General features: G+C 44.4%; 1 protein-coding gene across 1 annotated transcript in view; it reads right to left on the reverse strand.

The window, feature by feature from the left end:
• The window catches only part of LOC144506772 (protein phosphatase 1 regulatory subunit 37), a 46,982-nt gene extending 32,778 nt beyond the window's left edge, over positions 1 to 14,204 (reverse strand). The window contains exons 1-7 of the mRNA XM_078233131.1: positions 14,148 to 14,204; positions 13,538 to 13,583; positions 11,042 to 11,142; positions 8,209 to 8,328; positions 6,059 to 6,209; positions 5,266 to 5,421; positions 2,210 to 2,322 (exon numbers count right to left, since the gene is read on the reverse strand). Coding sequence (XP_078089257.1) covers positions 2,210 to 2,322; positions 5,266 to 5,421; positions 6,059 to 6,209; positions 8,209 to 8,328; positions 11,042 to 11,142; positions 13,538 to 13,583; positions 14,148 to 14,204 — 744 coding nt within the window. The remainder of the gene's footprint in view (positions 1 to 2,209; positions 2,323 to 5,265; positions 5,422 to 6,058; positions 6,210 to 8,208; positions 8,329 to 11,041; positions 11,143 to 13,537; positions 13,584 to 14,147) is intronic.
• Positions 14,205 to 26,357: the final 12,153 nt, after the last annotated feature.

Here is a 26,357-nt window from a genome sequence, read left to right on the forward strand (position 1 = left end):
ACCACCACATTTTCGAGGGAAATTAGGGATGGGCAATAAACGCTGGCTTAGGCAGCGATGCCCACATGCTCTGATAGACTATAAAAATGCCAAACTTGAATCGAGGAGACAGCCAGATGATCAGTCCCAGTTTTTACTTTGAAAAATAAAATTCTGACATGCTGTTTAAAACAACATTTAGAAAGAAAATTTTCAATTTATAAGACAATGTAAATATTAATAATGAAGGCCATTTGGAGCATGATAGTTTATCCATTTAGAAAAAACTCTGTTGCTTTCCCACAATATCCAATTATCTGTTCAATGATTGGAAAATTTCTGCTTCAACTATACACTTCACCAGCGTATTTGAAGGTGGAGTTGCTCATAAAATAAAACATGTGGTGTACCTGCAGCCCTCTCACTCGCCCCCGACCCGTCTCTTCTACTCCATTGGTGCCCAAGGACTTTTATTGACAGAGAGTGCAAGTGAGAGAGAGAAGAGAGAGAGAGTGAGTGTGAGAGTGTGTGAGCGAGAGAGAGTGAGAGAAAGAGAGTGCGCAACAGAGAGTAAGAGAGGGAGAGAAGAGAGAGAAAGAAAGAGTGAGTGTGAGTGTGTGTGAGTGAGAGATTGAGAGAGAGAGAGAGTGTGTGAGTGAGAGCAAGAGGGGGAGAGAAGAGAGAGAGAGAGAGTGAGTGTGAGTGAGAGCAAGAAGGGGAGAGAAGAGAGAGAGAGAGAGTGAGTGTGAGTGAGTGAATGAGAGAGAGTGAAAGAGAGAGAATATGTGAGTGAGAGTAACAGGGGGAGAGAAGAGAGAGAAAGAGAGAGAGTGAGTGTGAGAGGGAGAATGTGTGTGACTGAGAGTAAGAGAGGGAGAGAAGAGAGAGAATGAGTGTGAGTGAGAGAGAGAGTAAGAGAGGGAGAGAAGAGAGAGAATGAGTGTGAGTGAGAGAGAGAGAGAGAGAGAGAGAGAGAGGGAGAGTGTGGTTGAGAGAAGAGAGATGGATGAGAGAGTGCGGGTGAGAGAAAGAGTGGGTGAGAGATTGTGTGGGTGAAAGAGAGAGACAGCATGGGTAAGAAAGAGTGTGGGTGAGAAAGAGTGTGTGGATGTGAGAGGGAGTGTGGGTGAGTGAGTGAGAGAGAGATTTGTCTGAGTGTGAGAGAGGAGGAACCTGAGTGAAAGAGTGAGAGTGTGTATGTGTGTCTGTGAGAGAGGAGTCTGAGTGAGAGAGTATGTGAGTGATAGAAGAAGAATTTAAGCGAGGGAGAGTGTTTTTGAGAAAGAGTATGAGTGAAAGAGGGTGTGAGTGAGTGAGTGAGTGAGTGAGTGAGTGAGTGAGTGAGTGAGTGAGTGAGAGTCTGCCTTATGCCCAGTCTCTGGTTTCCAACTCATTCTCACCTCCGCACATACACCCACAGCCAGTAACGGCTGCGCCACCCACATCCACTGACCCTCTCACACGCTGATCATTTTTTAATACTTATTCGTTTTCTTAAACTTAACTATTTATTGCTCTTGCCTTTCCTTATTTTCACTCAAAAATAATTTATTTCCTTAAATCGCCGACTTTCACTTTGAAAATCAGTTTTGTATTCTGCCAAACCGATGGCTGGGATTCTCTGGTGCGCTGCAGTGAATGGAGCGCCAAATTCTCCGTTCTCGCTGGCAGTGGGGTGGGAACGGGCAAGATCAGAGAAGTCCAACCCTTATCTTTCTGGAATTTTCTCATCCGTCCCTTGAGTGTGGACCACTGAGATATAATATTGCACAAGAATGTTCCAAGACATTCAGAGAAAGATTGGTTTTCCCAAAATGGCGCACTTAATTCAAGCAGCCACCACTTTAGCTCCACAATGTCCTGGCACACTCTGCTTGCCATCAGGTGTTCTGTCTCATCTCCTTTATCCATGAGAACAAATGCATATGTAGAAATTGACATAAATCTCTTCATCGCACAATGGGTTTGGTTTAAAGTAATCCTGAGACATACGCCGGAATTCTACCGTCCCGCCCACCCGCCACAAAATCGGAGCAGGCAAGGGGTGGACAATGGGAAGGTCCACTGACCTCGGGCGGGATTTTCTGGTCTCAGGTCGAGTGAGGCCACATAATAAACCCAAAGTTCAAAATTCAAACCGCAGCAAGCAACTTCACCAATAAACCTATCCACCGTGTATTGGCTATATACATGTATAACATCACTGTTATTGGTCAACTATTTAACTTACTAGAATGGCAGCTAGGTGACTCATCCCTCTATGTGTCAGTTTGTTGTTCCAGAGTATAAGTGTTTTCAGTCCTTGCTTCTGCCTTCTCAGACCTTCACAGATATCTTGCAGTCCTAGAAACAGATTTGACTAGTCAGCCCACACAACTGGCTTTGAACCTTCATCACATAATCATGGTGCAGCGCAGGAGGAGGCTATTCAGCCCATTAAGTCTGCACAGACCTTCCAAAGGAACATCTTACTCAGGCCCATCCACCCCTCTCGCACTATCCTCCATAACCCCGCACATTTACCATGGCTACTCCATTTAATGGACACCCCTTTAAACTCCAAGGGGCAATTTAACATGGCAAATCCACCTAAATTGTCCATTTCTGGACAGTTTAGGTGGATTGGCCATACTAAATGGGGGGAAACCGAAGCGCCCGGATGAAAACTACACAGGTACAGGGAGAATGTGAAAACTCCACACAAACCGTTCACCCAAGGCCAGAATTGAACCTGAGTCTCCGCCACTGTGAGGCAGCAGTGCTAACCACTGTGCCACCGTGCCCACTTTGTGTTCTTTTCAAACCTTGCTTAACATGCCCTGACCCTGTTTTGAGTGACTGCGAAAATTTAACATGTGGGTGCACAAAGGGTAGAGATTATGATGGAGAAACTTCCAGCAAAATCGATTTTGAGGGACCGACCAGTGGAACGGGCTGATCAGCCACTCCATCCAGCGGTGCTTTGACCCCCCAGTAAATTGTTTAATTTACACTTGCCATATGTGCCCATGACAAGCATTCAGTTTTGCTATTCCCAGCTTCCAATTATTATTTTTTATTTTATCAGTGTCACAGGTAGGCTTACATTAACACTGCAATGAAGTTACTGTGAAAATCCCCCTTGTTGTCACACTCTGGCACCTGTTCGGGTACATGGAGGAAGAATTTAGCATGGCCAATGCATCTAACCGGCGTGTCTTTTGGACGAAATTAGAGATCTGGATCCTGATGTGATTTGAGAAGGATAAAGACAAAATACTGGCTGATACATAGATCTCATCTGACCATGAAGCATCATGGATCGGAAGTAATTCCTCCCAGGAGTTTTAGATAAGCACATTAACCAAAATGTTAGTGACTGTCAGAACCTGAACCCATTGGAACACACAAATACAGACACAACATAAATGCACCATGCAGAAGAGGTTAAGTAACATTACTACAGTTTTGAGGGAAGGAATGCATGAACCGTCAGCCTTGGCTCAGTGGTGGCACTCATCACTGATTCAGAAGGTTCTAGATTCAAGCCCCAGTCCAGAGGTGTAAGTACATAATCGAGCTTGGCACTTCAGTGCTTTACTGAAGGTGCAGGATACATGCTCTGATCAACTGCACTCCTATCTGGAATCCATATCGGTGCAAAAAGATCTAAAGTTCTGTAATTGTAGTCTCGCCGCTGTAGTATTAAGTAAAAAAAAGCATCGCATTTGTATAGTGCACCTCACAGAATCATGAAGCTCCCGCCTTCTCAACTTTGCCCCTCGCCTGAGGTGTGGAGATCCTCAGGTTAAATCACCACCAGTCAGTTTTATGGTCATCTGGGACTACGCTGACTTTCCCTTTCCCTTTTATGATTATAATAGAGGAAATACAACAGTTAATTTTCACACAGAAAGCACCCATAAACAACCATGTGATAATGACCAGATCATTTTTTTCGTGATGTTGGCTGAGGGATAAAAATGGGCAGAGACAGCTGTGAGAATTCCCCTGCTCTTTCTCAAGACAGTGGCACGGAATCTGTTACATCCACCTGAGAGAGGGAAAGGATCTCAGTTTAGTGTCTCACCCTGAAAGATGGCACCTCTCAGAATGCATCACTCATTAACTGGGACATCAGCCTGGATTTTACAGCTCAGCTTTCGGGGACTTGGCTCCTTGATCTTCTGACTCAAGAGGTGAGAGTGCCATCAACCGAGCCATAACTGACCCCGTTACTCAAATCCGCAGCTCCTAGAATCATAGAATCCCTACAGTGCATAAGGAGGCCATTCAACCCATCGAGTCTGCACCGACCACAATCCCACCCAGGTCCTATTCCCATTAACCCACATACTTACCCTGCTAATCCCTGATGCGCGATTAAATCACTCGGGAGGCTAGATTGTACCGGGAAATAAAGGCTTTTATTACTAACAAGAATGGAGCACACTATATACAATACAATCCCAGACTAAAGGGTCACCAGGCAGTGCAATGACCTTTATACTTCCCCAGGTAGGCGGAGCCAACTGGAGTGTACCACAGAACAATATCAACAGGTAGAACAGCCCAACCCTATCCCCAACAGTGACAACAGTAACATATCTACAAACACCCATAGTGCTGACCATCCATGGCTCAGCACTCATAGTGGTAACCAACTATGGTTCAACTCAATCCCCCTGACCCTAGGGTCAGTTTAGCATGGCCAATTAACCTAACCCACACATCTTTGGACTCCTCATTGGTAGTGTTAATCCTGCCGGAAGGCCACCCAATATGATGAAAGACCCCAGTCAAGGCGAACAGTTTGGATTTAAAGTGAATCAGTGACCAGAAGTTCCATTCTGCCAACTGTCTGCCCGAAGCAAGAATATTCAACCCGGAATATTTAACAGGAGGAGGATTTGGAGATGAAGTGAGATGGGAATCACTTTTCAGTTGTTAAGTTCAGTTGTCTCTGGTGCTGTGAGACACAATGGTCAGCACTGCTGCCTCACAGCACCAGAGACCCGGGTTCGATTCCCGGCTTGGGTCACTGTCTGTGTGGAGTTTGCACATTCTCCCCGTGTCTGTATGGGTTTCCTCCGGGTGCTCCGATTTCCTCCCACAGTCCAAAGATGTGCAGGTTAGGTGGATTGCCCATGCCAAATTCTTCCTCAGTGTACCCGTACAGGCGCCGGAGTGTGGTGACTAGGGGAATTCCACAGTAAATTCATTGCAATGTTAATGTCACACTACTTGTGACTAATAAATAAACTTTAGCTTTAAAGATTTATTTTACAGTTCAACCCTGCTATTTACCTGTGTTTAATATGCAGTTGTTTTTAAGGTCTAACAATCTAATGGTATGGTTAGATTGCAGCAGCTCTTGCAGGTACATGGAGTCTTGAACGCTGTTCAGGTTATTGCCTGCCAAGTAAAGTTCTTGTAGCACTTGGTTCACATTCAGGGCAGAAACTGTAGGAAGTCAGATCGGAAACAACAGATTCAGTTGCACAAAATTAGCAAAATATGAAGACAAGTTCTCAAAAAGTCTGGCCACAAATCTCAGGAGCCTTGGATGGCACAATGCATAGTAGAGTCACATAAAATTCCTTTCTGCACATTTCTAATGGAATCATTAACCCAAGGGTTAACAATTGCATTAAAATAACACAAAGAATGTTACGTGAGCACTCTAGGTGTGCTAGTGCGCCATTGGAGTTAATTATACCCTTTAATGTTCAACTGACTCTTTATATCTTGTAGAGAAGTCATCTGTTTTAATGATTGGATTTGGTTTGATTTGAAGTTCTGAGAGATTGACGTATTAATCATAGGAATGCAAAAGGCTAATCCAAATGATATATGTTTGATTCATAAATCATTTCTGTGATATATCTTCCCCACCTCAGTTTCCTCCCAATAAGCCTCGCAGCAAAGGATTGGTTATTTTTACATTCAGGTCACTGTCAAGTGCTCCCATGTTAAAGGCTAGTTCCATGAATAATCTCTCCAACCAGAGCCCCAACCCCAATGTCAAATGGGTGCCCTCCTTTCCAACCATCTATCAGTTCGTCCTGCAATGGCAAGGCGAGATAAAAATAAAACTTACTGAGCATCATCAAAGGACGACCACTCATATTGGCGTTATCCAAGCGTAATACCCTCAGATGATTGTTAAACTTCAGACCATGTGCCACAAAGCATGCATTGTGCTCCATCAAGGGAATGCCACAGGCCTCAAACTCCTGTAAGCTGCTACTCTAGGGAAATTAAAATAAAAAAAACAGCCAGTTTATTTAAGGTGGCAAAATGGGGTGAAACCAAACTCGAAAGCTTTTCTGGTGTACAACTTTGCGTTGGGCTCCAATCGGCAGTGAGCATCATCTGCCAACTATGCATAATCAGGAAATCATGGGCGTACAGCCCACGATTTCACCATATGTTCGAACACTAGGTGAGAAATCTTGGATAGGTGGAAGAAACGCTTTTAGTAATTGAGTGAGGGTGGCGGAGGAAGGACCAAGCAGCAAGCCAAGCTCCCTCTCTTGTTGAGTCAGAGGAAGATGGCAAATCGGAGAGGGTGGGGAATCAGGATGCTCACAAGGACAGGAGAGCCATCATTAGGAAGGTAACTCTAAAGGGTTACAGGGCTGAAATGTTTCCCCCTTGCAAGGTGGTGGAGAGGAGGAAGCTGGTTATTCATTCATGAGACATGGGCATCGCAGGCTGGCCAGCATTTATTGCCCATCCCTGGTTGCCCGAGGGTAGTTGAGAGTCAACCACATTGCTGTGGATCTGGAGTCACATGTAGGCCAGACCAGGTAAGGATGGCAGATTTCCTTCCCTAAAAGACATGAGTGAACCAGATGGGTTTTTCTGACAATCGTCAATGGTTTCATGGTCATCAGTAGATTTCTAATTTGAGATACTTTTATTGAATTCAATTCCACTGCAATATAGATCTGGAGGTTTCCAAGTAGAATGGGACAAGGCTATGGATTGGCTTGACGATGAGAAGGATCTTGAAATTGAGTTGCTTGGAACTTGGCTTGGCAAGGATGGGAGTCGTGGGACTTTGTGTAGGAGATAGCCAGATTGATGAAGGTTGTGAAGGTGGGGAAACTGGCTAGCAGAGAATTTTTTAAAAAGTGATGCTTGAGGTGATGAAAGATGGATAAAGTTTTCAGCAGCAAGGAGGAGGAGGTAAGGGTGTAAGCAAGCAATGTTCCAGAACTGGAAGTAGGCAGTATGCCACTGGGTTTAATCTGAGCATGAAGTGAGAGAGGATGGCGGAATCGCGCACCAAAAGCACATTGGTGTTTGTGAGAATTAAACAAGACGGCTGTGGACTTGTTGAGGCTGACGTGGATGATATTTCTGCCTGTTCAGGACTTGATATCAACGATATTCACCCCAAACAGCAACAGCCTCGGAGTGCCTGGTGAAGTAATGAATTTGGATAAACCTAGATAGTGGTGTACTTATGATTGATGTTACTGATGGTTAGCCTGTAAGTAATGAATTGGAGGGAGCTGAGGGTGCAGTCCATTTCAACTTGAAAAAAGAAAATGTATTGACTTCTTCAAAGCAGATATGAGTATGACCACAAATAAATGCACCACATTAGTGGACATGAATGAATGAAAGTGGAAAGCAATTAAAGAGTGAACTGTGTGAAAGAAAAAGTCTGGCATTTTTATGCATCCATAACATCCACAGGATGCCCCAAAGCACTTTACAGCCAATGAAGTACATTTGACGTGTATTATAGACTATGAGGCAGCCCATTTTGGGCGGCACAGTAGTTAGCACTGCTGCCTCACAGCGCCAGGGGGCTGGGTTCAATTCCTGCCTTGGGTCACTTTGCACGTTCTCCCCATGTCTGCGTGGGTTTCATCCGGGTGTTCCGGTTTCCTCCCACACTCCAAAGATGTGCGGGTTAGGTTCATTGGCCATGCTAAATTGCCCCTTAGGTTGTCAGGGGGATTAGCAGGGTAAATACATGGGGTTATGGGGATAGGGCCTGGGTGGGATTGTGTTCGGTGCAGACTCAATGGGCCGAATGACCTCCTTCTGCACTGTAGGGATTCTATGATTTTATGACTTGTGAAAGGTTTGCACATGGAGTTGACTGGCATGGATATCTTCAAGGATTTTTGTTTAATTAATTGCATTTGCATGGCAAGGACTACCATGAATATTTCACAAAATTGGTCATGAAGCTTCAGAAGGCATGAGAGAATTATAGAGTGCCATTACCTTCCGAATCAGTTGAGCTGCTGCCATCCAGCCTCGGTTTCCAATGTGCTGGGTGAAGGAGATGCTGAGGTGTACTGCAGAGTCATAGTACTCCAATATATCAAACAATGCAGAAGCCCCCTGGAATCAAGTTATTATTATATTAATCATACATTTGAAATTGTCAAACATCTTCTTTCTGCTGAACTTTGTTTTTATTCATTCATGGGACCTGAACGTCGCTGGCTGGCCGGCATTCATTTCCCATCCCTAGTTGCCTGAGGGGAGTTGAGAGACAACAACATTGCTGTGGTTCTGGAGTCACATGTAGGCCAGACTGGGTAAGGACGACAGATTTCCTTCCCTAAAGGAGCGAGATGGGTTTTTCCAACAATCGACAATGGTTTCACGGTCATGAGTAGACTCTTAATTCCAGAATTTTTTTATTGAATTCAAATTCCACCTCCTGCCATGGGGGGATTCAAACCCGGGTCCCCAGAACATTAGTTGAGTTTCTGGATTAATAGTCTAATTATAATACCACTAGGCTGTCTCCTTCCCTGCAGTTTTCATTATCGGAATGTAAATTTGAGTTTCAGTGTTTGTCATTGGTATTGGCACGAGCCGGAAGTGCTGTATTGCCTTATTGAGCAGAAAAATCATAGGTGCAAACATGAATTTCACATGGGGTTATGGGGATAGGGCCTGGGGGAGGATTGTTGTCGGTGCAAGCTCGATGGGCCGAATGACCTCATTCTGCACTGTAGGGATTCTATGAATTTATTTTGAGTTAGCTGATTTTACTCAATGGAATTGAAAATTGGAAGTGTGAATAATCTGTAAAACGGGTTGAAAATCTGGTCCAGCATCTTCAGGGTGCAAGATGGCTAGCAGAAAAAAATTGAGTGCCGTTGTACACTGTGACAATGCTTTGCTGTAACTATGCTTCAGGGAATAAAATGTTTGTGATTGAAGGTTCACATTCCGGTCTGCAAGCCAACATACTCGTGGTGTCAAATCTGCTTCATCCAGACAGCTAGCCATCTGAAGTTCTTTGATTTGATTTGATCTGACTTATTATTGTCACATAGAAACATAAAAACTAGAAGCAGGAGTAGGCCATTCGGACCTTTGAGCCTGCTCCGCCATTCACTATGATCATGGCTGATCATCGAATTCAATATCCTGATTCCCCCCCCCACTTCCTCCCCCATATCCCTTGATCCCTTTAGCCCCAAGAGCTACATCTAATTTTCTCTTAAAATCAGACAACGTTTTGGCCTCAACTACGTTGTAGTAGTGAATTCCACACATTCACCACCCTCTGGGTGAAGAATATGGGGAATTCACTACCACAGGATGTATTGGTATGCAGTGAAAAGTATTGTTTCTTGCATGCTGTACAGACAAAGCATACCATTCATAGAGTACATCGGGGAGAAGAAAAGGGGAGGGTGCAAAATATAAATAGAACATTATCAGAGAGTTAAAAGGGTTAAGAATACAGTTTTAAAGCATAGAATGAGAGTAAAAGATACAATTAGAGGGTATGCTGGGGACTGCTCGCAAGAAGTCACCGCACTCTGGCGCCACTTTGAACTGGAAAATTAATTTCCTCTGATCTTACTTGTTTGCTCACCACCCCCTTATCTCATTCCTGCTTACCACACTCAACACAGAGCCACTGACATTTGAGCTTATGCATAATTAATCAACAGGACTCATTTCAGAACATCTCATCAGCAGAAACAAGCAACCTGCTTGGAGATTTTTTTAATTCTTGCATGGGATGCGGGTGTTGCTGGCTGGGTCAGCATTTATTGCCCAACCTTAATTGTCCTTGGATTGAGTGGCTTGCTGGGCTGTTTCAGAAGGCAATTGAGAGTCAACCACATTTCTGTGGGTCTGGAGTCACATGTAGGCCAGAACAGGTAAGGACAGCAGATTTCCTTCACTAAGGAAGGACCAGATGGGTTTTTACAACAATCATTTCATGGTCGTCATTAGACTAGATTTTTATTGGATTTCACCATCTGCCATGGTGGGGTTCAAACACCGGTCCACAGGACATTATGATCAATGGATCTTTGATGAAAAGTAACCCAGACACCAAACATTAGCTCTATTCTCTCTCCACAGATGCTGTCAGACCTGCTGAGATTTTCCAGCGTTTTCGGTTTTTGCCGTGGAGCATTATGCTGGGTCTCTGGATTACTCATCCAGGGACAATACCACTCTGCCAACACCTCCCCAGATTTGGCAATGCCTTCAACAGCTCCTATATCCAGGAACGCTACTGTAAACATTCCTGGGATATGGGCATCACGGACAAAGACAAATGTATTGCCCATTTCGAGTTGCCCTTGAGAAGCTGGCAGTGAGATTTTCTCTGAACGACTGCAGTACTATACAGTATTACACAATGCTGATAGGTAGGGAACTCCAGAATGTCGACTTAGCAATGATAAACTGGCGATATGTGTGCAATCTGGTGTTTGGCTTGGAGGGATCTGAAATACTGTGGATCACTGAGGCAGGTCCTGATCTGAAGGGCACAGAGAGCGATGGGTTGTCACCTGTGTCCTCACTGAATGAATTGACAGCATTCCTGGCTTGGGTCATTGTTTGCGCGGGCTCTGTATGTTCTCCCTGTGTCTGCATGGGTTTCCTCCAGGTGCTCCAGTTTCCAGAGCACCCGGAGGAAACTCACACAGACAGGGGGAGAATGTGCAAACTCCACACAAACAGTGGCCCAAGCCGGGAATCGAACCCGGGTCCCTGGTGCTGAGAGGCAGCAGTGCCACCTTACCACTCCATGCAACACAAACACAGCAAATTCTGCTGATACCCTTACATCTTCATCCAGCTTCACCCACTCCAAGTTAATCAGTTTAAACTGCATGCGTTTGAAGATTTCTTCGAGAGCCTCACAGCTCTCATAGTCTAACTTTTCACCTAGAAAATAAATATGTTCAGTTTTATTAGAGATACAAATAATGGACTTCGATAAAACATTGAAAGTTTAATTCAAAACACACACCCATGAGACGCCGTGATTCCCAAACTCCCTTTTCTGTGGCTTCTCTAAACAAGAGCAATAAACTAACGTCAGTTAGTGCCAAGTCTGAGGCAGCTTTATATACATAACAAAATGAATTGTAACTGCTCGAAGCCAGTGCACTTTGTACATCTTGCTGTTGTTAGACAGATCTCTGTCCCTTTATTTAGACTGGATTCAAACTCAGGCTCCAGAGGTGAAAGGACCAATGATTTGGCATTGACATTCAACACTGTTATTATATAATGTCAGCATCAATCAGCTGTTCTTTTTTATAATCCTTTGTCAGAACCTCGCTTCAGGAAAGGAATCTGTTTCCCCTCGACCAAATATACAGTATATTTAATTGTTAGTTGCGAAGAATTGCTGTAGACCATAAGGAAGTGGTTCAGATTGCCTGAAGAGAAGTGGCCAAGACAACTATTGCTTCCTTCTCTAACAGATATAGGAAGAGATCCATTTGCCTCACAAGTAAAGTCCAGATACATATCTTACCAATACATATCTTCAACTCATCCATCAGCATTCACACAACCTATTACTTCTCGTTCAACTTTTTTCTTTCAACATATGGGTGTCAAAGCAAGCCACAGCTGTAAAGGCAACCTCCACAAACACTCAGGCACCTTCTTTTTTCATTCATTTGTGGGACATGGGCGTCACTGGCTGGCCAGCATTTATTGCCCATCCCTGGTTGCCCTTGGAGGGCAGTTGAGAGTCAAGCTCATTCCCGCGGCTCTGGAGTTACATGTAGGCAAACCAGGTAAGGATGGCAGATTTCCTTCCCTAAAGGACATTAGTGAACCAGTTGGGTTTTTCTGACAATCAACAATGGTTTCATGGTCATCAGTAAATTCTTAATTCCAGATTTTACTTTAAATTAAATTCAAATTCCATCATCTGCCGTGGCGGGATTTGAACCCAGGTCTCCCAGAACATTAGCTGAGTTTCTGGATTGATGGTCGAGCAATAATACCACTCGGCTATCGCCTCCCCTTGAAACCATGCTGCAAAATTGCACTTTGCATCACAAGAAGTAATTGATACTTGATTCAAAAGGCCAATGCACCTCTACATACCATCATGGAATGCATGCATTCACAGGAAGTAAATTATTTGTGGTTCTCAGGTTAACATTGTCTTCTCTCCCTACAAAGGGGAAAAACAAAATGGACCATAACGAACACCAAAGAAACAAAACTGGGGAAGGGTGGCAGCAATGAAAAGTTGAATCACACATGAAGAACTGTGGACAGGCAGAAGGAGCTGCAAAACAGGCTGTGGGCCTGGACTGGCAGATTCAATGCTGTTCTGCTGACAGTAATAGACTGGTCTCCATCCAGAAGTAGACATATTTTGCCAACAGCCTCTGAATGGAATAGCAGGTTTTTGAAGTACTGTCAGGGAAGTCTCTGTAAGGCCTTCTTAGTGAGAGGAAATGAGAATCTAAGGAAGGGATATCCTCTGTGAAACCTGACTCTAGATGCATCCAGTCCAGCCTCTTCCTTACTCTTATCATCAGCCTCTTCACAATATAGGACAAGATGGTCCATGTTCCCAATGCTAAAGAGATTGATAGCAGGGCTAGTAACAACAACTTTCAGTAGCAGCACACAAAATGGCCTCTTCAATTTAATGTCCACCTCAGGGTGATGCCTTCCTGTCACGCCTGTCCTATCTCACTGATACAGTGACAGTTATTATTTGGAGCTGGAGTTGGAGGAGATGGATCACAGAGGGTTACCACACCCCTTTCACTCCAAATGCATGAGGGCTCCTGCAGGATTGAGGACTTTACTTGGAAGAATAATTCAGGTAGGAGCGGCACGGTGGCACAGTGGTTAGCACTGCTGCCTCACAGTGTCAGGGACCCGGGTTCGATTCCCAGCTTGGGTCACTGTCTGTGCGGAGTCTGCACATTCTTCCCATGCCTGTGTGGGTTCCCTCTGGGTGCTTTGGTTTCCTCCTACATTCTGGAAGACATGTTGGTTAGATAGATTGGCCATACTAAGTTCTCCCTCAGTTTGCCCGAACAGGCGCCGGAGTGTGGCGACTAGGGGATTTTCACAGTAACTTCATTACAGTGTTAATGTAAGCCTACTTGTGACATTAATAAATAAACTTTAGATGCAGATCTGTTGCAATGAATTTGGAATGGGGAGTGGCAAAGAACCTACTTTACTTTACTTAATGCCAGAAATCTGTTCCGAAACGGGCTGCAATTCAGAGCAAACCAGAGGCCATAATGTGCTACGGATTTAAAAGAAGCTAGCATTAAGAATATGAACTTACCTCTCAGATCTAAACATTTGTTCCTAAGATGCACCTCTGTGATCTCCTACAAGAAAGAAAAAGATTTGCATTTACACAGCACTTTACAGCCAAGTAAGTACTTTCTGAAATGTAGTCACTGCCATAATGAAATGTAACAGCCAATATAAATATTGGCCAGCACACTGGGAATAACTTCCCTGTTCTTTTACAAAATAGTACCACTGAATCTTATACATCCACTTGAGCAAGCTGATGGGGCCTTGCTTTAATGTCTCAGTGTAACCTGAGACGTTAGACCTCTGACAATGCAGTGCTCCTTTAGTACCACGCTGGTGTGTAAGCCAGGACTTACACGCTCAAGTCCTGGAGTGGGACTTCAACCCAGAACCTTTGTGATTCAGGTGCAAATGTGCCACCAACTCAGCCATAAGAGATGTACCCTAAACTCGTAGAAATGTAAATTTCTATCAGTGCCCTTTTTGGTTCAGTTTGTAGAACTGCTCTCCCTAAATCAGAAGCTTTGGTTCAAGCTTGTGCAACATAATTGTGGTGGCATGGCCCCTTTAAGAAGCACACCTTCGCACGCCATGTGACCGGGCTGGAGCCAATGGAGCAGGGGCCTGTGAACCTGGGCCAATCGGGAGCGAGGGTGTAGTCCTGGGTCTGGAGGACTTTCGTTAGTCATGGCGTTGTTGGGCATAGAGACGTATTAAAACAAAAACAGAAAATGTTGGAAAATCTCAGCAAGTCTGACAGAATCTGTGTGGGGAAAATAGAGCCAACGTTTCGGGTCTAGATGACCCTTCGTCAGAGCCGATTCAGGTGCAGAACCTTTGCAATGTATTTGGGATGGGGAGTGGCAAATGCTGGGGAGAATGTTGGTTCTATTCTCTCTCCACAGATGCTGTCAGACCTGCTGAGATTTTCCAGCATTTTCTGTTTTTGTTTCAGATTCCAGCATCCACAGTATTCTGCTTTTATCATTGACCTGTATTATAGAATCATAGAATCCCTACCATGCAGAAGGAGGCCATTCAGCCTATTGAGTCCACACTGACCACAATCCCACCCAGCCCCTATCCCCATAGCCCCATGTATTTACCCTGCTAATCCCCTGAAACTAGGGTCAATTTAGCATGGCTAATCAACCTAACCCGCACAGTTTTGGACTGTGGGAGGAAACCGGAGCACCTGGAGGAAACCCACATATTGAACCCTTTGTGCATATAGTTCTTATTATCAATAAATCTTTCAGTTAATTGTTTGCCACATTGAGTCGCCTTGAGTCATTACAATCATTTAGGCTGATACTTCAGTATTGTATCGTCAGACGTATCAACTTTCAGACAAGATGGAAAACTGATTATTTCAATGAATATAAAATATCCATTGCATTATCAAAGAAGAGTAGTCATTTCAGGTTAACATTTCTCCCTCAACCAACATCACCAAAGACAAATCAACACTGATCTAATTTCCTCGTTGTATGGTTTTGCTGTGCAAAAATTGTTTTTTATGTTTGCTTACATGACAATAAAGACTTCAAAATAATTGATTGATTGCAAAATCTAGTCACAAATTTTAATGTTTGTTTCACTCAGCTCTGCTCAAACTATTGCTTTGTTTTGGGGACATGAAAATCCCAGTGGGTTTCCTCTGTTAACATGCACATTCTGTTTTTACATGCATAGTATCACTGACATAGAGAAAATAATATACGCTGTGACCTTTCCAGTCTGGAATGCTTAGGGCCAAGTGTAATATGTCTTCGGAAGCAAAAGTCCCTTCGCCAAAATCCCTTTATTTACAATTCCAACAGCAGTACACAGAGTGCTATCCGTCAGCAGTCTACTTTCGGGAGTGCCAGAGGAACTGACACTCCCAGTTAAATACAAGGAAAAGACTCCCTGATTGGCCCATCAATTGACTCCTTAGTCAGGAAGTTCATATTCCAATAGGCCAACCTCAATGGCCTGATTGAAGCCATTACACCAAGTCATTTCTAGATTTTGGAATCTTCTGAATTATGGAATGATAATTGGAATATTTAAGTACAATGTGTAAACCAGAACAGATATAAATACTTAAGCATAAAACAGTGAGAAAACATTATAGAGCAGTGGTAACAATGCTTTACTCATCCAACTACTGTATCTTCCATGTATCCGCTCCTAAAGTACTCTACTAAAATGGTACCACAAGTTGCTTGGGTCTCCTCCATAAACTTCCCGACAACTGATGTTTATGAACAATAGATTTCCTGACTGGAGGGGTTACGACACATCTATTCGTTGAACTCCTGTGACTCTGCACATGGGGAATAAAAACCCAATTTAGTCTTCAACTGAAACAGGCTAAAAGGCTGAGATAAAATTTATCAGAATGTGCAGACATAATTCAGTTTCCATTACAAGGTAAGATATGTTGTCCTTATTTTATAGGATGCATTGATTTTATATAATTTACAATTAGAGAAATTTAGTGAGCAGAAAAGTAGAGTGGGTTTCAGAATAGGAGTTTCTCTGCAGTGAAGGTTGAGAAGTGAAGTATTAGGAAGAACAACGTCATTACTGGCAGGAGGGTCTATGCGTGACATATTTATATAGGCAATCTCCACTATAAGTCTATTACAGGGATTTATAGGACAAACCATGGGATCACTACAGTACAGAAAGAGACCATTCGGTCCATCGAGTCTGCAAGGACTCTCCGACAGAGGATCCCATCCAGACCCTTTCCCGTAACCCCAAGTATTTATCATAGAAATCATAGAAACCCTACAGTACAGAAAGAGGCCATTCGGCCCATCGAGTCTGCACCGACCACAATCCCACCCAGGCCCTACTCTCATATCCCTACATATTGACCCACTAATCCCTCTAACCTACGCATCTCAGGACACTAAGGGCAATTTTTAGCATGGCCAATCAACCTAACCCGCACATCTTTGGACTGTGGGAGGAAACCGGAGCACCCGGAGGAAACCCATGCAGACACGAGGAGAATGTGCGAACTCCACACAGACAGTGACCCAAGCCGGGAATCGAACCCAAGTCCCTGGAGCTGTGAAGCAGCAGTGCTAACCACTGTGCTACCGCGCCGCCCCCTTAATCCCCTTAACCGACACACCTTGGGACACTAAGGGGACAATTTACCATGGCCAATCCACCTAATCTACACATCTTTGGAGTGTGGGAGGAAACTGGAGCACCCGGCGGAAACCCACGCAGACACGGGGAGAACATGCAAACTCCACACAGTCACCCAAGGCCCAAATTGAACCCAGGTCCCTGGCACTGTGAGGGAGCAGTGCTAACCACTGTGCTACCATTCCGCCCCTTGTGTGAAGATAATGTGTGAAGATAGTAGACTTTGAATACACATATAGATATCAGAAGCACTGTGTATACATGGGAATGATGGTTCATTAAAAAATAAGTAAGTTCTTGCTATTACGATTCCCAAATGGTATTTGTGAAACTGCTGTACAACTTACTACACACACACACACAAAACAGAACAAGTTACAGGGTGAAGGAGATAGAATTCATAAAAGTTAAAGTTCACAAGAAAATAAAGAAATGTGTGTTTCGATGCTTCCTTGGTGGTCTAGAAATTCCAAAGGTGTTGCAGCCGATGTAAGCTACAATTTCTGGACACACTGTCATTTAAACTGTAATTCCCCTTTTTCCAAAGTGAATGTTATGGAACTTGAAGTTGCCTTCGATTGAAGGGGTCCTGAACCAGAAACTAGGGAGGAGATTGATGATGTTTCTAGTCTATTCGGCAGATTTTCTCTGCGTAACTTTCTGCAGATTTCTGTTTCTCTATAACTCTGGCATTGGGCAACATCGCTGCTTTGTCGTATGACTGACATTCACAGCCATGTTCCCCTGGCAGAGGGATTCTCTTTCACCTGTTGTTAGTGTTTCATATGTCGACCTATATGTATGCCTCTTGAGTAACTCCGGTTGAACTCAGGAAGGTAACATCAAACTTTTTTTTATTCATTCGTTGGACATGGACGTCACTGGCTGGCCAATATTTATTGCCCATTCCTAGTTGCCTGAGGGCAGTTGAGAGTCCGCCACATTGCTGTGGCTCTGGAGTCACATGTCGGCCAGATCAGGTAAAGGTGATTGATTTCCTTCCCTACAGGACATTAGTGAACCAGATTGATTTTTCCGACAATCGTTTCATGATCATCAGTAGTATCTTAATTCCAGATTTTAAAAAAAATAATCAAATTCCACTGGCTACCGTGGCAGGATTTGAACCCAGGTCTCCAGAACATTAGCTGAGTTTCTGGAATAACAGTCTGGCAATAATACCACTAGTCCATCACCTCCCCTAACTGCTTTACGCCCCTCTTGAGTGTTCCATTTTCTCGACTGAATCTCTAGTGCATGACTGCTAATGTCATTGTCACATCATGATATAAATCAGTAACTCATTACCATAACTATTAACCTATTATACAACACTTTTAACAAATATAATGCCACGTATTTAATAACAATGTTAAACAAACTCTCAAACTATTTACCTTACTTTTCTGTAAATTTTCTTACTGTTACAGATTCTATCCAACTCCTTTTCTTCCCAGATTTCATCCCCCACACACACCCAGCATCCAAAGTCACTGTTATGAGAGATTCAAACACCCACAGTGTTCTTGGCCCTCTGGTTAGATCTCTTGTGGATACATACGGGTGTTGATCTTTTCCCTGGAGGACACCATTATCAGTGAAAGGGGACAACAGCATTCCAAGTCTGCTGGTTCATAAGTTCATAAGATATTGGAGCAGATCTAGGCCATTCGGCCCATCGCGTCTGCTCTGCCATTTGATCATCCCCGTTTTCCTGCCTTCTCCCCATAACCCGTTAACCCATTACCAATTAAAAATCTGTCTAACTCCTCCTTAAATTTACTCACTGTCCCAACACCCACCGCACTTTGGGGTAGCGAATTCCAGAGATTCACAACCCTTTGGGAGAAGTAGTTTCTCCTCAACTCTGTTTAAAATTTGCTACCCCTTATACAAGACTATGACCTCTCGTCCTAGAATGCCCCACAAGAGGAAGCAAACACTCCACGTCTACTTTATCCATACCTTTTATCATCTTGTATACTTCAATTTGGTCTCCACTCTAAATTCCAGATAGTATAGGCCTAAACTGTTCAATCTCTTCATACAACAAACCCTTCAGGCCTGATTTTACCATTTTCATTCTAAGTGCTGAATCTGGGCGCAATTCAGATCCGACTTGGAAATCTGCTTTCAGGCACACTCAGCCTGAAAAAAAAATTGCGAGTCTGAATCGTGCTCTGGGCGGGGCTCAGCACGCCCGAAACGATCGGAGCTGTAAACTGCGCATACGCAGTTAGAAAAAAATTTTTTAAATCACGCCGTTGTCACATCGCTCCCGGGTCGCAAAAAGCAGGAGCGATGGCCCCACAGACATCACCCCCACAACATAACTTTCCCCCTTATTCATCCACCACCCCCCCGCTACCCAGACTGATTGCAACCCTCTACCCCCCATCCCCCCCATCGATCGCCCACAGAGTGGGAGCGGTCCCCCCCTGCCCCTGCTCCCCCATTCCTGCCCTCCCCGGTACCAGAGATCCATCTGGCCTCCCTCCCCCTCCCCCTGAGAAAGTCCAGGCCTCCCCCCCTCCCACCCCCAGACAACGATCGGGCCTCCCTCCTCCCTCACCCCCATCCACCAGAGATACATCTGACCCACCTCCCCCTCCCCCCCACCAGAAAATGATCGGGCCTCCCTCCTCCCTCCCTCTTCCTCACCAGAGAATGATCTGACCCGCCTCCTCCCCCCCGCCCCCCCCCCGCCCCCCCCCCCCCCCCCCCCCCGCCCCCCAACCAGACGACAATCTGGCCTCCCTCTGCCCTGCCCCCACACCAGAGATAAATCTGACCCGCCTCCTCCTCCCCCACCCCCCACCAGAGAATGATCTGACCCGCCTCCCTTCCCTCCCCCATCCCCCCCCCCTCCCCCCCCCCACCCCCCCACTCCTCCCCCACCTCCACCACCGATCTGAGTCAGCCGTTGGAAGCTCTGAACTTACCTCTTCAGAAACTGGAGCACCCGAAACGGACCTTTGCTGAGCATGTCTGTCTTGCGCCGAATCTGGACGGGCAAACGCGATGGTAAAGGTGGAAATGCTGATAAAGTTGGGCGGGCAGTCCAATAATTCAATTGAAATGCATGCAAATGCATTTAAATCACCATTGCGCCCGTTATGGGCACGAATCAGACCGCAGCCACTTTCCGGCCTCGGTAAAGTGGGCATCTGCGCGGGCGCGGATCGCGTTAATGGCCTCACGCCTGGCTTTACCACGTTTTCGCGCCCGAAAACTGGTGCGACGCAATGGTAAAATTGGGCCCCTCATCCCTGGAATCAATCTTGTGAACAATCTAGTGGTAATTGGAAGGTGATCTTCAGCACCATGGAACCTTTTCAAAGAAAGACTGATCCAAGAGAGAAGACTGAAGGACATTGGCTGTCTTGAACTGGAAGAGGATAGATTGGGATCCACGCAGGAACCTTCTGCTCTTGCGAAAAACACTGGGGAAAGACTGAGAAGACAAAGGATCATCAACTCCAACAAAGAACTGCACAGCTGTATCTTTCACTGTGCATCGAGGGTGAATCAGAATGATCAAAATTCCTGTGATCATTGCAGGAAATGAAGAAGATATCATTTCCCGATGACTTTTCAGAAACTACTTCTGCTTTCTCCAGGCAGTGGTGACATTGCCACACATTCCTCAGTGCGAGGCTGCTCCACTGTGGGCAGTGGGAAGAATGCATCAGGATAAGAAGATAAGACAACTCAATATTCAGCATGGAATGAGTCTACAGAATGACATCAAGACAGAGTTCTTGTACAGGACTCTGAAGCTGTGAAGGTTCTGAAGATTAGGTCTGGCACCTGTGCTGAAAGATAGTGGCCAGGATTTGCCCAAAAAAATTCTGAATCCCCAATTTGTGGGAAAATGGGTGTAACTCCTGCTGGTTTTTTCAGTGTGATTTCCATAATGAATCTCCAACACTCTGTGCATCACAGAGTACCCAAGCGGGATTCCCTCTGAAAATCAGGGGGCGGGGTCTATTCCCACCGAGAGGCCGGCAGCATCGCACTGAACGGGAACCGCGCATGTGCCAGTCTGTCAGCGCAGAGATCGGCGCATGCGCAGTGGCCCCGCATTGCTGGCCTCCTAATCGCTGGTCAGCCCAATTGCTGGCCAGCCCCACTGTCCCCTATCACTGGCCTAGCAGAGCCCCTCACACTCCAATCACAGGTCTCCAGGACCTCCCCGGGACAGTCCCGATGTTGCCACACCCCCATCTCAGCCAGCCCCCTATCTCCCCGACCCCCCATCTGGCCAGCACTGATCTCCCGATCCCCCCCCCCCCCCCCCCCGCCATCCAGCAGCCCTCACCATCCCCGACAGTCCTGAACCCCCACCAGCCTCCCCACCTTAATGGTCGGCCCCGATCACCATCCTCCCTCCCTCTGCTCGTGATCCCAGTGCAGAGTGGCAGTGGGATCCTCCACCCCCACTGATCGCCCACCTTATAAGCCCTGCCCCCTTTGACTCTGTCCCCTTGACACTGCTGATTTCCAATGGGCAGTGCCAAGGCGTCCCTTGGGCAGTGCCTGTTTGCCCCTTGGGCAGTTCCAGGGTGCCAGCTGGCACTGCCAGGCTTGCACTGCCCAGGGGGCACCCCTTAACCCTGACCTCATTGTGGGGGGCCTCAATAGCCTCTGTTCTCTCCAGCGGGGTCGGCTGCCTGTTCCCTGTTAGTGGGGAGCAACTGTAAACCCCATTGGAGTGAACCACTCCCGGGGGTGTGTGTGGTGAGGGGGGGGTGGGGTGGAGGGGGGTGGGGGGTGTGTGGAGGTGGGAGAGACGCTAGCCGGCCTGGAGACTTCAGTCCCGCGGGGGAGGGTTCACATCCGGGTTGTATGTTGTAAACCTCGCCGACGTGACGTCTTGTTGGCATAGTTGCAATATATGGCAGAGGGGTCAATATACAGCATATGTTGACATGCGTTAATGAGATGCAAATACATTGAAATATATTCAAATGAAGTTCACGCCCATTATGGAAGTCGCGAACTTGCCGGTGAGATCTGGGGTTTCACCAAATCTTGAGCCCCCCACCGCCGCAGACCCTGGCCTCAAGATTACCCCCGCACCCTTTCAGGCAATCAATTCTAGACCCCTGCCACTCTCTGAGTAAACTTTTCCTTCACTTCCCTCTATCATTTTACCAATCACTTTGCTTGTATCCTCCCTCCTGCAAAGTTTTAATTAACCATCATTTTCCCTTTCTTGGTTTAGGGACTTTTCAACTTCATTATTTCCATCATAAAGTAAAATAAAGCTGTGTATGCAACAATTCAGATATATTGCTGTGGGGACAGGACTGAAGCGGATTGACACTGCACAGAGTTAATATCAGACAGCAAGACATCATTATATGTCAATGTGCTCAACAACTCAATAATTCACCATCACCCTTGCCATCCTCCTGTTTATAAGCATTGAAGATTTTAGTCAAAATATGTTGACAAAAATGTCAACTTTCTGAGAGTCTTTCCATATTCTCTGACATAAGGTGTTTACATGCAGGATGGCAACTATGTCAATGTTAGCAACTTTACAATGGTGCTAATGATGTCAAAGTGTATAGAAATAATCCACTGTTGCTTTCAAGTAAACTGAAACAGCATTCCCTTTAGGATAATTCCAAGATCAGTTGACACTGTGTAAACCTAACTGACATTTTCCTTCTGCTGAAATGAGTATTGAAATATTAGTAGGGAATGATGGAGCATTGGCGAAGTATGCTTGAGTATGAGTGACTTAGCCTCTTCCCCCTTCCAAATGATCTCACACCTCTGCTTGTTCGACATACAGAGCAATATATGTTTTGGCAAGGGAAGCTTCAATGTATAAAACTGTCATGTAAATAGTCTCAAAATCTGATTTGTGGAGCAATAATCCTCACTTTGCTGTCTGTTTGATTGACATATATGTATGTCCCATAATATGTAGACAACTACCTATGGCAAAGCAACCTGTTTAGGAATACTCCCCCAGTCCCACACGTTTCAACTGTAGCACATTTTTTAAGGATCCATGAGTCTTCTGGGTGCTTCTCCCAAAGTCTGATGCCCCAAACCTCTCTGGGCTGAAAAGTCTTGGACAACAATGGTACATGATATGGAGATGCCGGCATTGGACTGGGGTGGGCGCAGAAAGAAGTCTCACAACACCAGGTTAAAGTCCAATAGGTTTAATTGGAATCACGAGCTTTCGGAGTGCTGCTCCTTCATCAGGTGAGTGGCTACTCACCTGATGAAGGGGCAGCGCTCCAAAAGCTCGTGATTCCAAATAAACCTGTTGGACTTTAACCTGGTGTTGTGAGACTTCTTACGGAACCATGGTACAAATTGTGGGGTAACAACATGTTGGTTTTCTCAATTCTTAGAAGGAGTCACGTGCGGAGAAATGGCTTGGAATGCACAGGCTTTGTAAACTTCAGGAAATTATACGTCCTAATAATGGATAGCTTCCATTCATATAATATATTCTCAGGTTAGATGTATAATAGGGTTGAGTGATATTAATTATGACCTCGTAAATGTCCCTGTTCAGCAGCTTGGTGACACTTCTATTCTTTTCAGTCTCCATTTGCTGGCAGCCTAGACTGAGATTGATGAATTAAGTGCCGTAACAGGGACAGTTTTTGCGCTGTGGATTCATGTCCATCGGGAACTGAGTTGAGACTCTGCTTAGATTGGCTTGATGTTGCAGCCTTCCTAATGTGGTCACCATTGACTCCATTGCCAGATCAGAATGACAATGAATCCCTAAACCTGTTTAGAAGTGTGAGCTTCAAAGAAATCTCATATAGAAAATGATGATTTAGTCAGTAAAATGCACGCCAGCATGCCATAAGCTGTAAAAATTAATTTCTCCACAGGGTTGAATATTTCTGTTTCAAAAGTCAATATATATGCAGGCGCATACAGTAATAGCTCCTTTATTGCAATAATGCATGAATTATTTAAACAACATGACCTTTTTATCATGTATCCTTTGAAAGAAACACATTGAAGATGTAAATTTGGAGCTTATTATTATGCAAATATATTCATTGTTAACAATTAGCAATTAAACCTGCAGTGTCTACAAAGAGCAGAGCCAAAATTAGCAACTTAATTTATCATTACAAAATTAAAACGTACACAAAATTTTTAAATGGCCATCATAATATTTCTACTACTTTTTTTGTGTTGTATGCAAAACCTCACTCCAAACCGGAACCACCTCAGTACGCTACATTTCTGTTCAGCCTTGTTTAGAATGAATCCGCAGTCACTTGTCAAAAAATGTGGTTAATGTGCTCTGAAGTTAAAGTATGGATGTATTCCACGCAAAATTTCCGAGGGCCTTCACTTAATGCAGCATTTTCACCCATTATTTTCCCATTTAGATTCCTCACTACTTATCTTGCCATCAGTACCACTCCACAGCTGACGGTCCATTGGCATTCTTCTGCTGGGCATGAAGGACTTCACTCATTCACGTGCACACGACAAGCCTGTCTGCAAACTTGACCACAAAGTGATAGAATTCACAGAGTAAAGTTGGCCACAGTTGAGCATCAGGCGAGGATGACAATTAAGTGCAAACCTTCTGCATTTACAGTCCAACAACCTGTGACTAAACACACCAGTCATTTCTAGTATAGTAAAGTAATTTGTATTCAAATTAACTGCGAGCTGTATAGTCGCTTGCAAGTGACTACTTCTTAAATAGCTATGTGATACTGTACGAGAATGGAAAATTTAATACAATTTTCATCGACAAATTTGTGCCTAACCCCAAATGAAATATAGCTTCCACGGTTGTGATTTTAAATAGTACTATCAAATATCGCAGTCTTCATTTCACACAATTATTAATGTTGAACTTCAAATTTAAATTAAATTCACAACTGATAAACTTCATGGATAAATTCCAACTGCTGTAAAATATGATTTATTTTGCCTATTTTCAAAACTTTATTTCAAGCTGTGTCAGACTTAACAGCCTGCAGGTGTTGCAGTTCCCAATAGTGACACCTACAGACAGCCGGTCTTAGTGCAATCTCGAAATGACAAGTAAAATAAGTGCAACTACATTGAAAAAGTTACATTGCTTCAAAACAGGTAATGTTATTTCAAAAATCTGCATTAAATGCACATTCATTTTCAAAGCATAATTCCTATATACATCCATGTTTTAAATTAAAGCAAGTCAGGAAATTTGTCGAAGTCCTATAAATATAAAGATTGTATCAGTGTTAAAAGTTGGTGCATTCTGTTTTCAACAAGGGAATCATCGTGAAAAAATTGCTCTCACGTCTATTTGCAGATGTAAATTAATCAGATGAGTGTAGAAGTCACAAGGAATAGTGGTTCTGAAAGCAGGAAGCTATCCGCTGCATATCATTGAAATTTTATGAGGAGGTGGTTAATTTAACAGTTAAGGACTATCCAGTGGAGATAATTAAGCAGAAAATACTCGATATTGGGCAGCGAGATTCTCCGGCTGTCCACACCAGCGGGATTCTCCCATCCCGCTGCAGTGAACATATAGCTTTTGGCTGAGCGCCAAATTCTCTGTCCTCTCTGGCAGCAGCGGGCGTAAACGGCCGGAGAATTCCGACCAATGTTTCAAGAGTAGAACATCCAAAGACGATCAAGATCCACATAATAAATGATATGCAAGCTAAGCACCTTGGGATATTTCATTATGTTAAAGGTGCTATATAAGTGCAAATTGTTGTATTGAAAATGAACCCTACAACACCAAGAAAATCTTTTATTTTATACAACACCTTGTTGCATCTCTCACAAAATATTTCACCTACCAAGAACTGCAATTATTACTGCACTAAGTAGGTACATTGCATGCTGTAAAGTTTTTTTATTAGTGCCACAAGTAGGCTTATGTCAACACTGCAATGGAATTTCTGTGAAAGTTGCCACATTCCGGCACCTGTTTGGGTACACGGAGGGAGAATTTAGCATGGCCAATGCACCTAACCAGCACGTCTGTCGCAATGTGGGAGGAAACCAGAGCATCCCGAGGAAACCCACGCGGACACAAGGAGAATGTGCAGAGTCACCCAAGGCCAGAATTGAACCCGAGTCTCTGGCGCTAACCACTGTGCCATCGTTCTGCAGACCAGATAAGATGAATAACCAACTAATGTTATTTTTCTGGCTGTTATGTAAAGTTTTTTTGTGGCCAGTTGATGCTAGGACAATGCAAAGGTTTCTGAACTAATGATGTGGGTGAGCTAATGAATAGACAGTATTTGCAGTTATGTGGCAGCATGAATGAATACGGATTGTTGAAAGTGGGAAAGGAAGATGCCCAATATTGTCATGGTTGATATTTGTCCCTCTATTTTACCAAGTTTTTAAATGTTTTGAAACATTATTGGACCACAAAAAATAAGAATATCTAAATACTTATATTGATGTAATACACTTAGAACCTGAAACTTACTATCAAAATTCCACAAATATAGTTAGCTGGAAGTGGGATATCAAAGGATCTTGCCTTCCCAGAATAGTTGGATGCTTTTTGAGTCGGCAATTTGAGTTACTAATTGGTAGGCTTAGTTGAGGCTCTTTCCCAGAACAATGGCATTAATGTCCCACCTTCAGGACCGCCAACCAGTCAAAGGAAGGATCGCGATTTAAAGTGCTCACCGACACGTGGACCTTTGAGATGGCAGCAC

Source organism: Mustelus asterias, chromosome 18 (assembly GCF_964213995.1).
Source record: "Mustelus asterias chromosome 18, sMusAst1.hap1.1, whole genome shotgun sequence".
NCBI classification, from domain to species: Eukaryota; Metazoa; Chordata; class Chondrichthyes; order Carcharhiniformes; family Triakidae; genus Mustelus; species Mustelus asterias.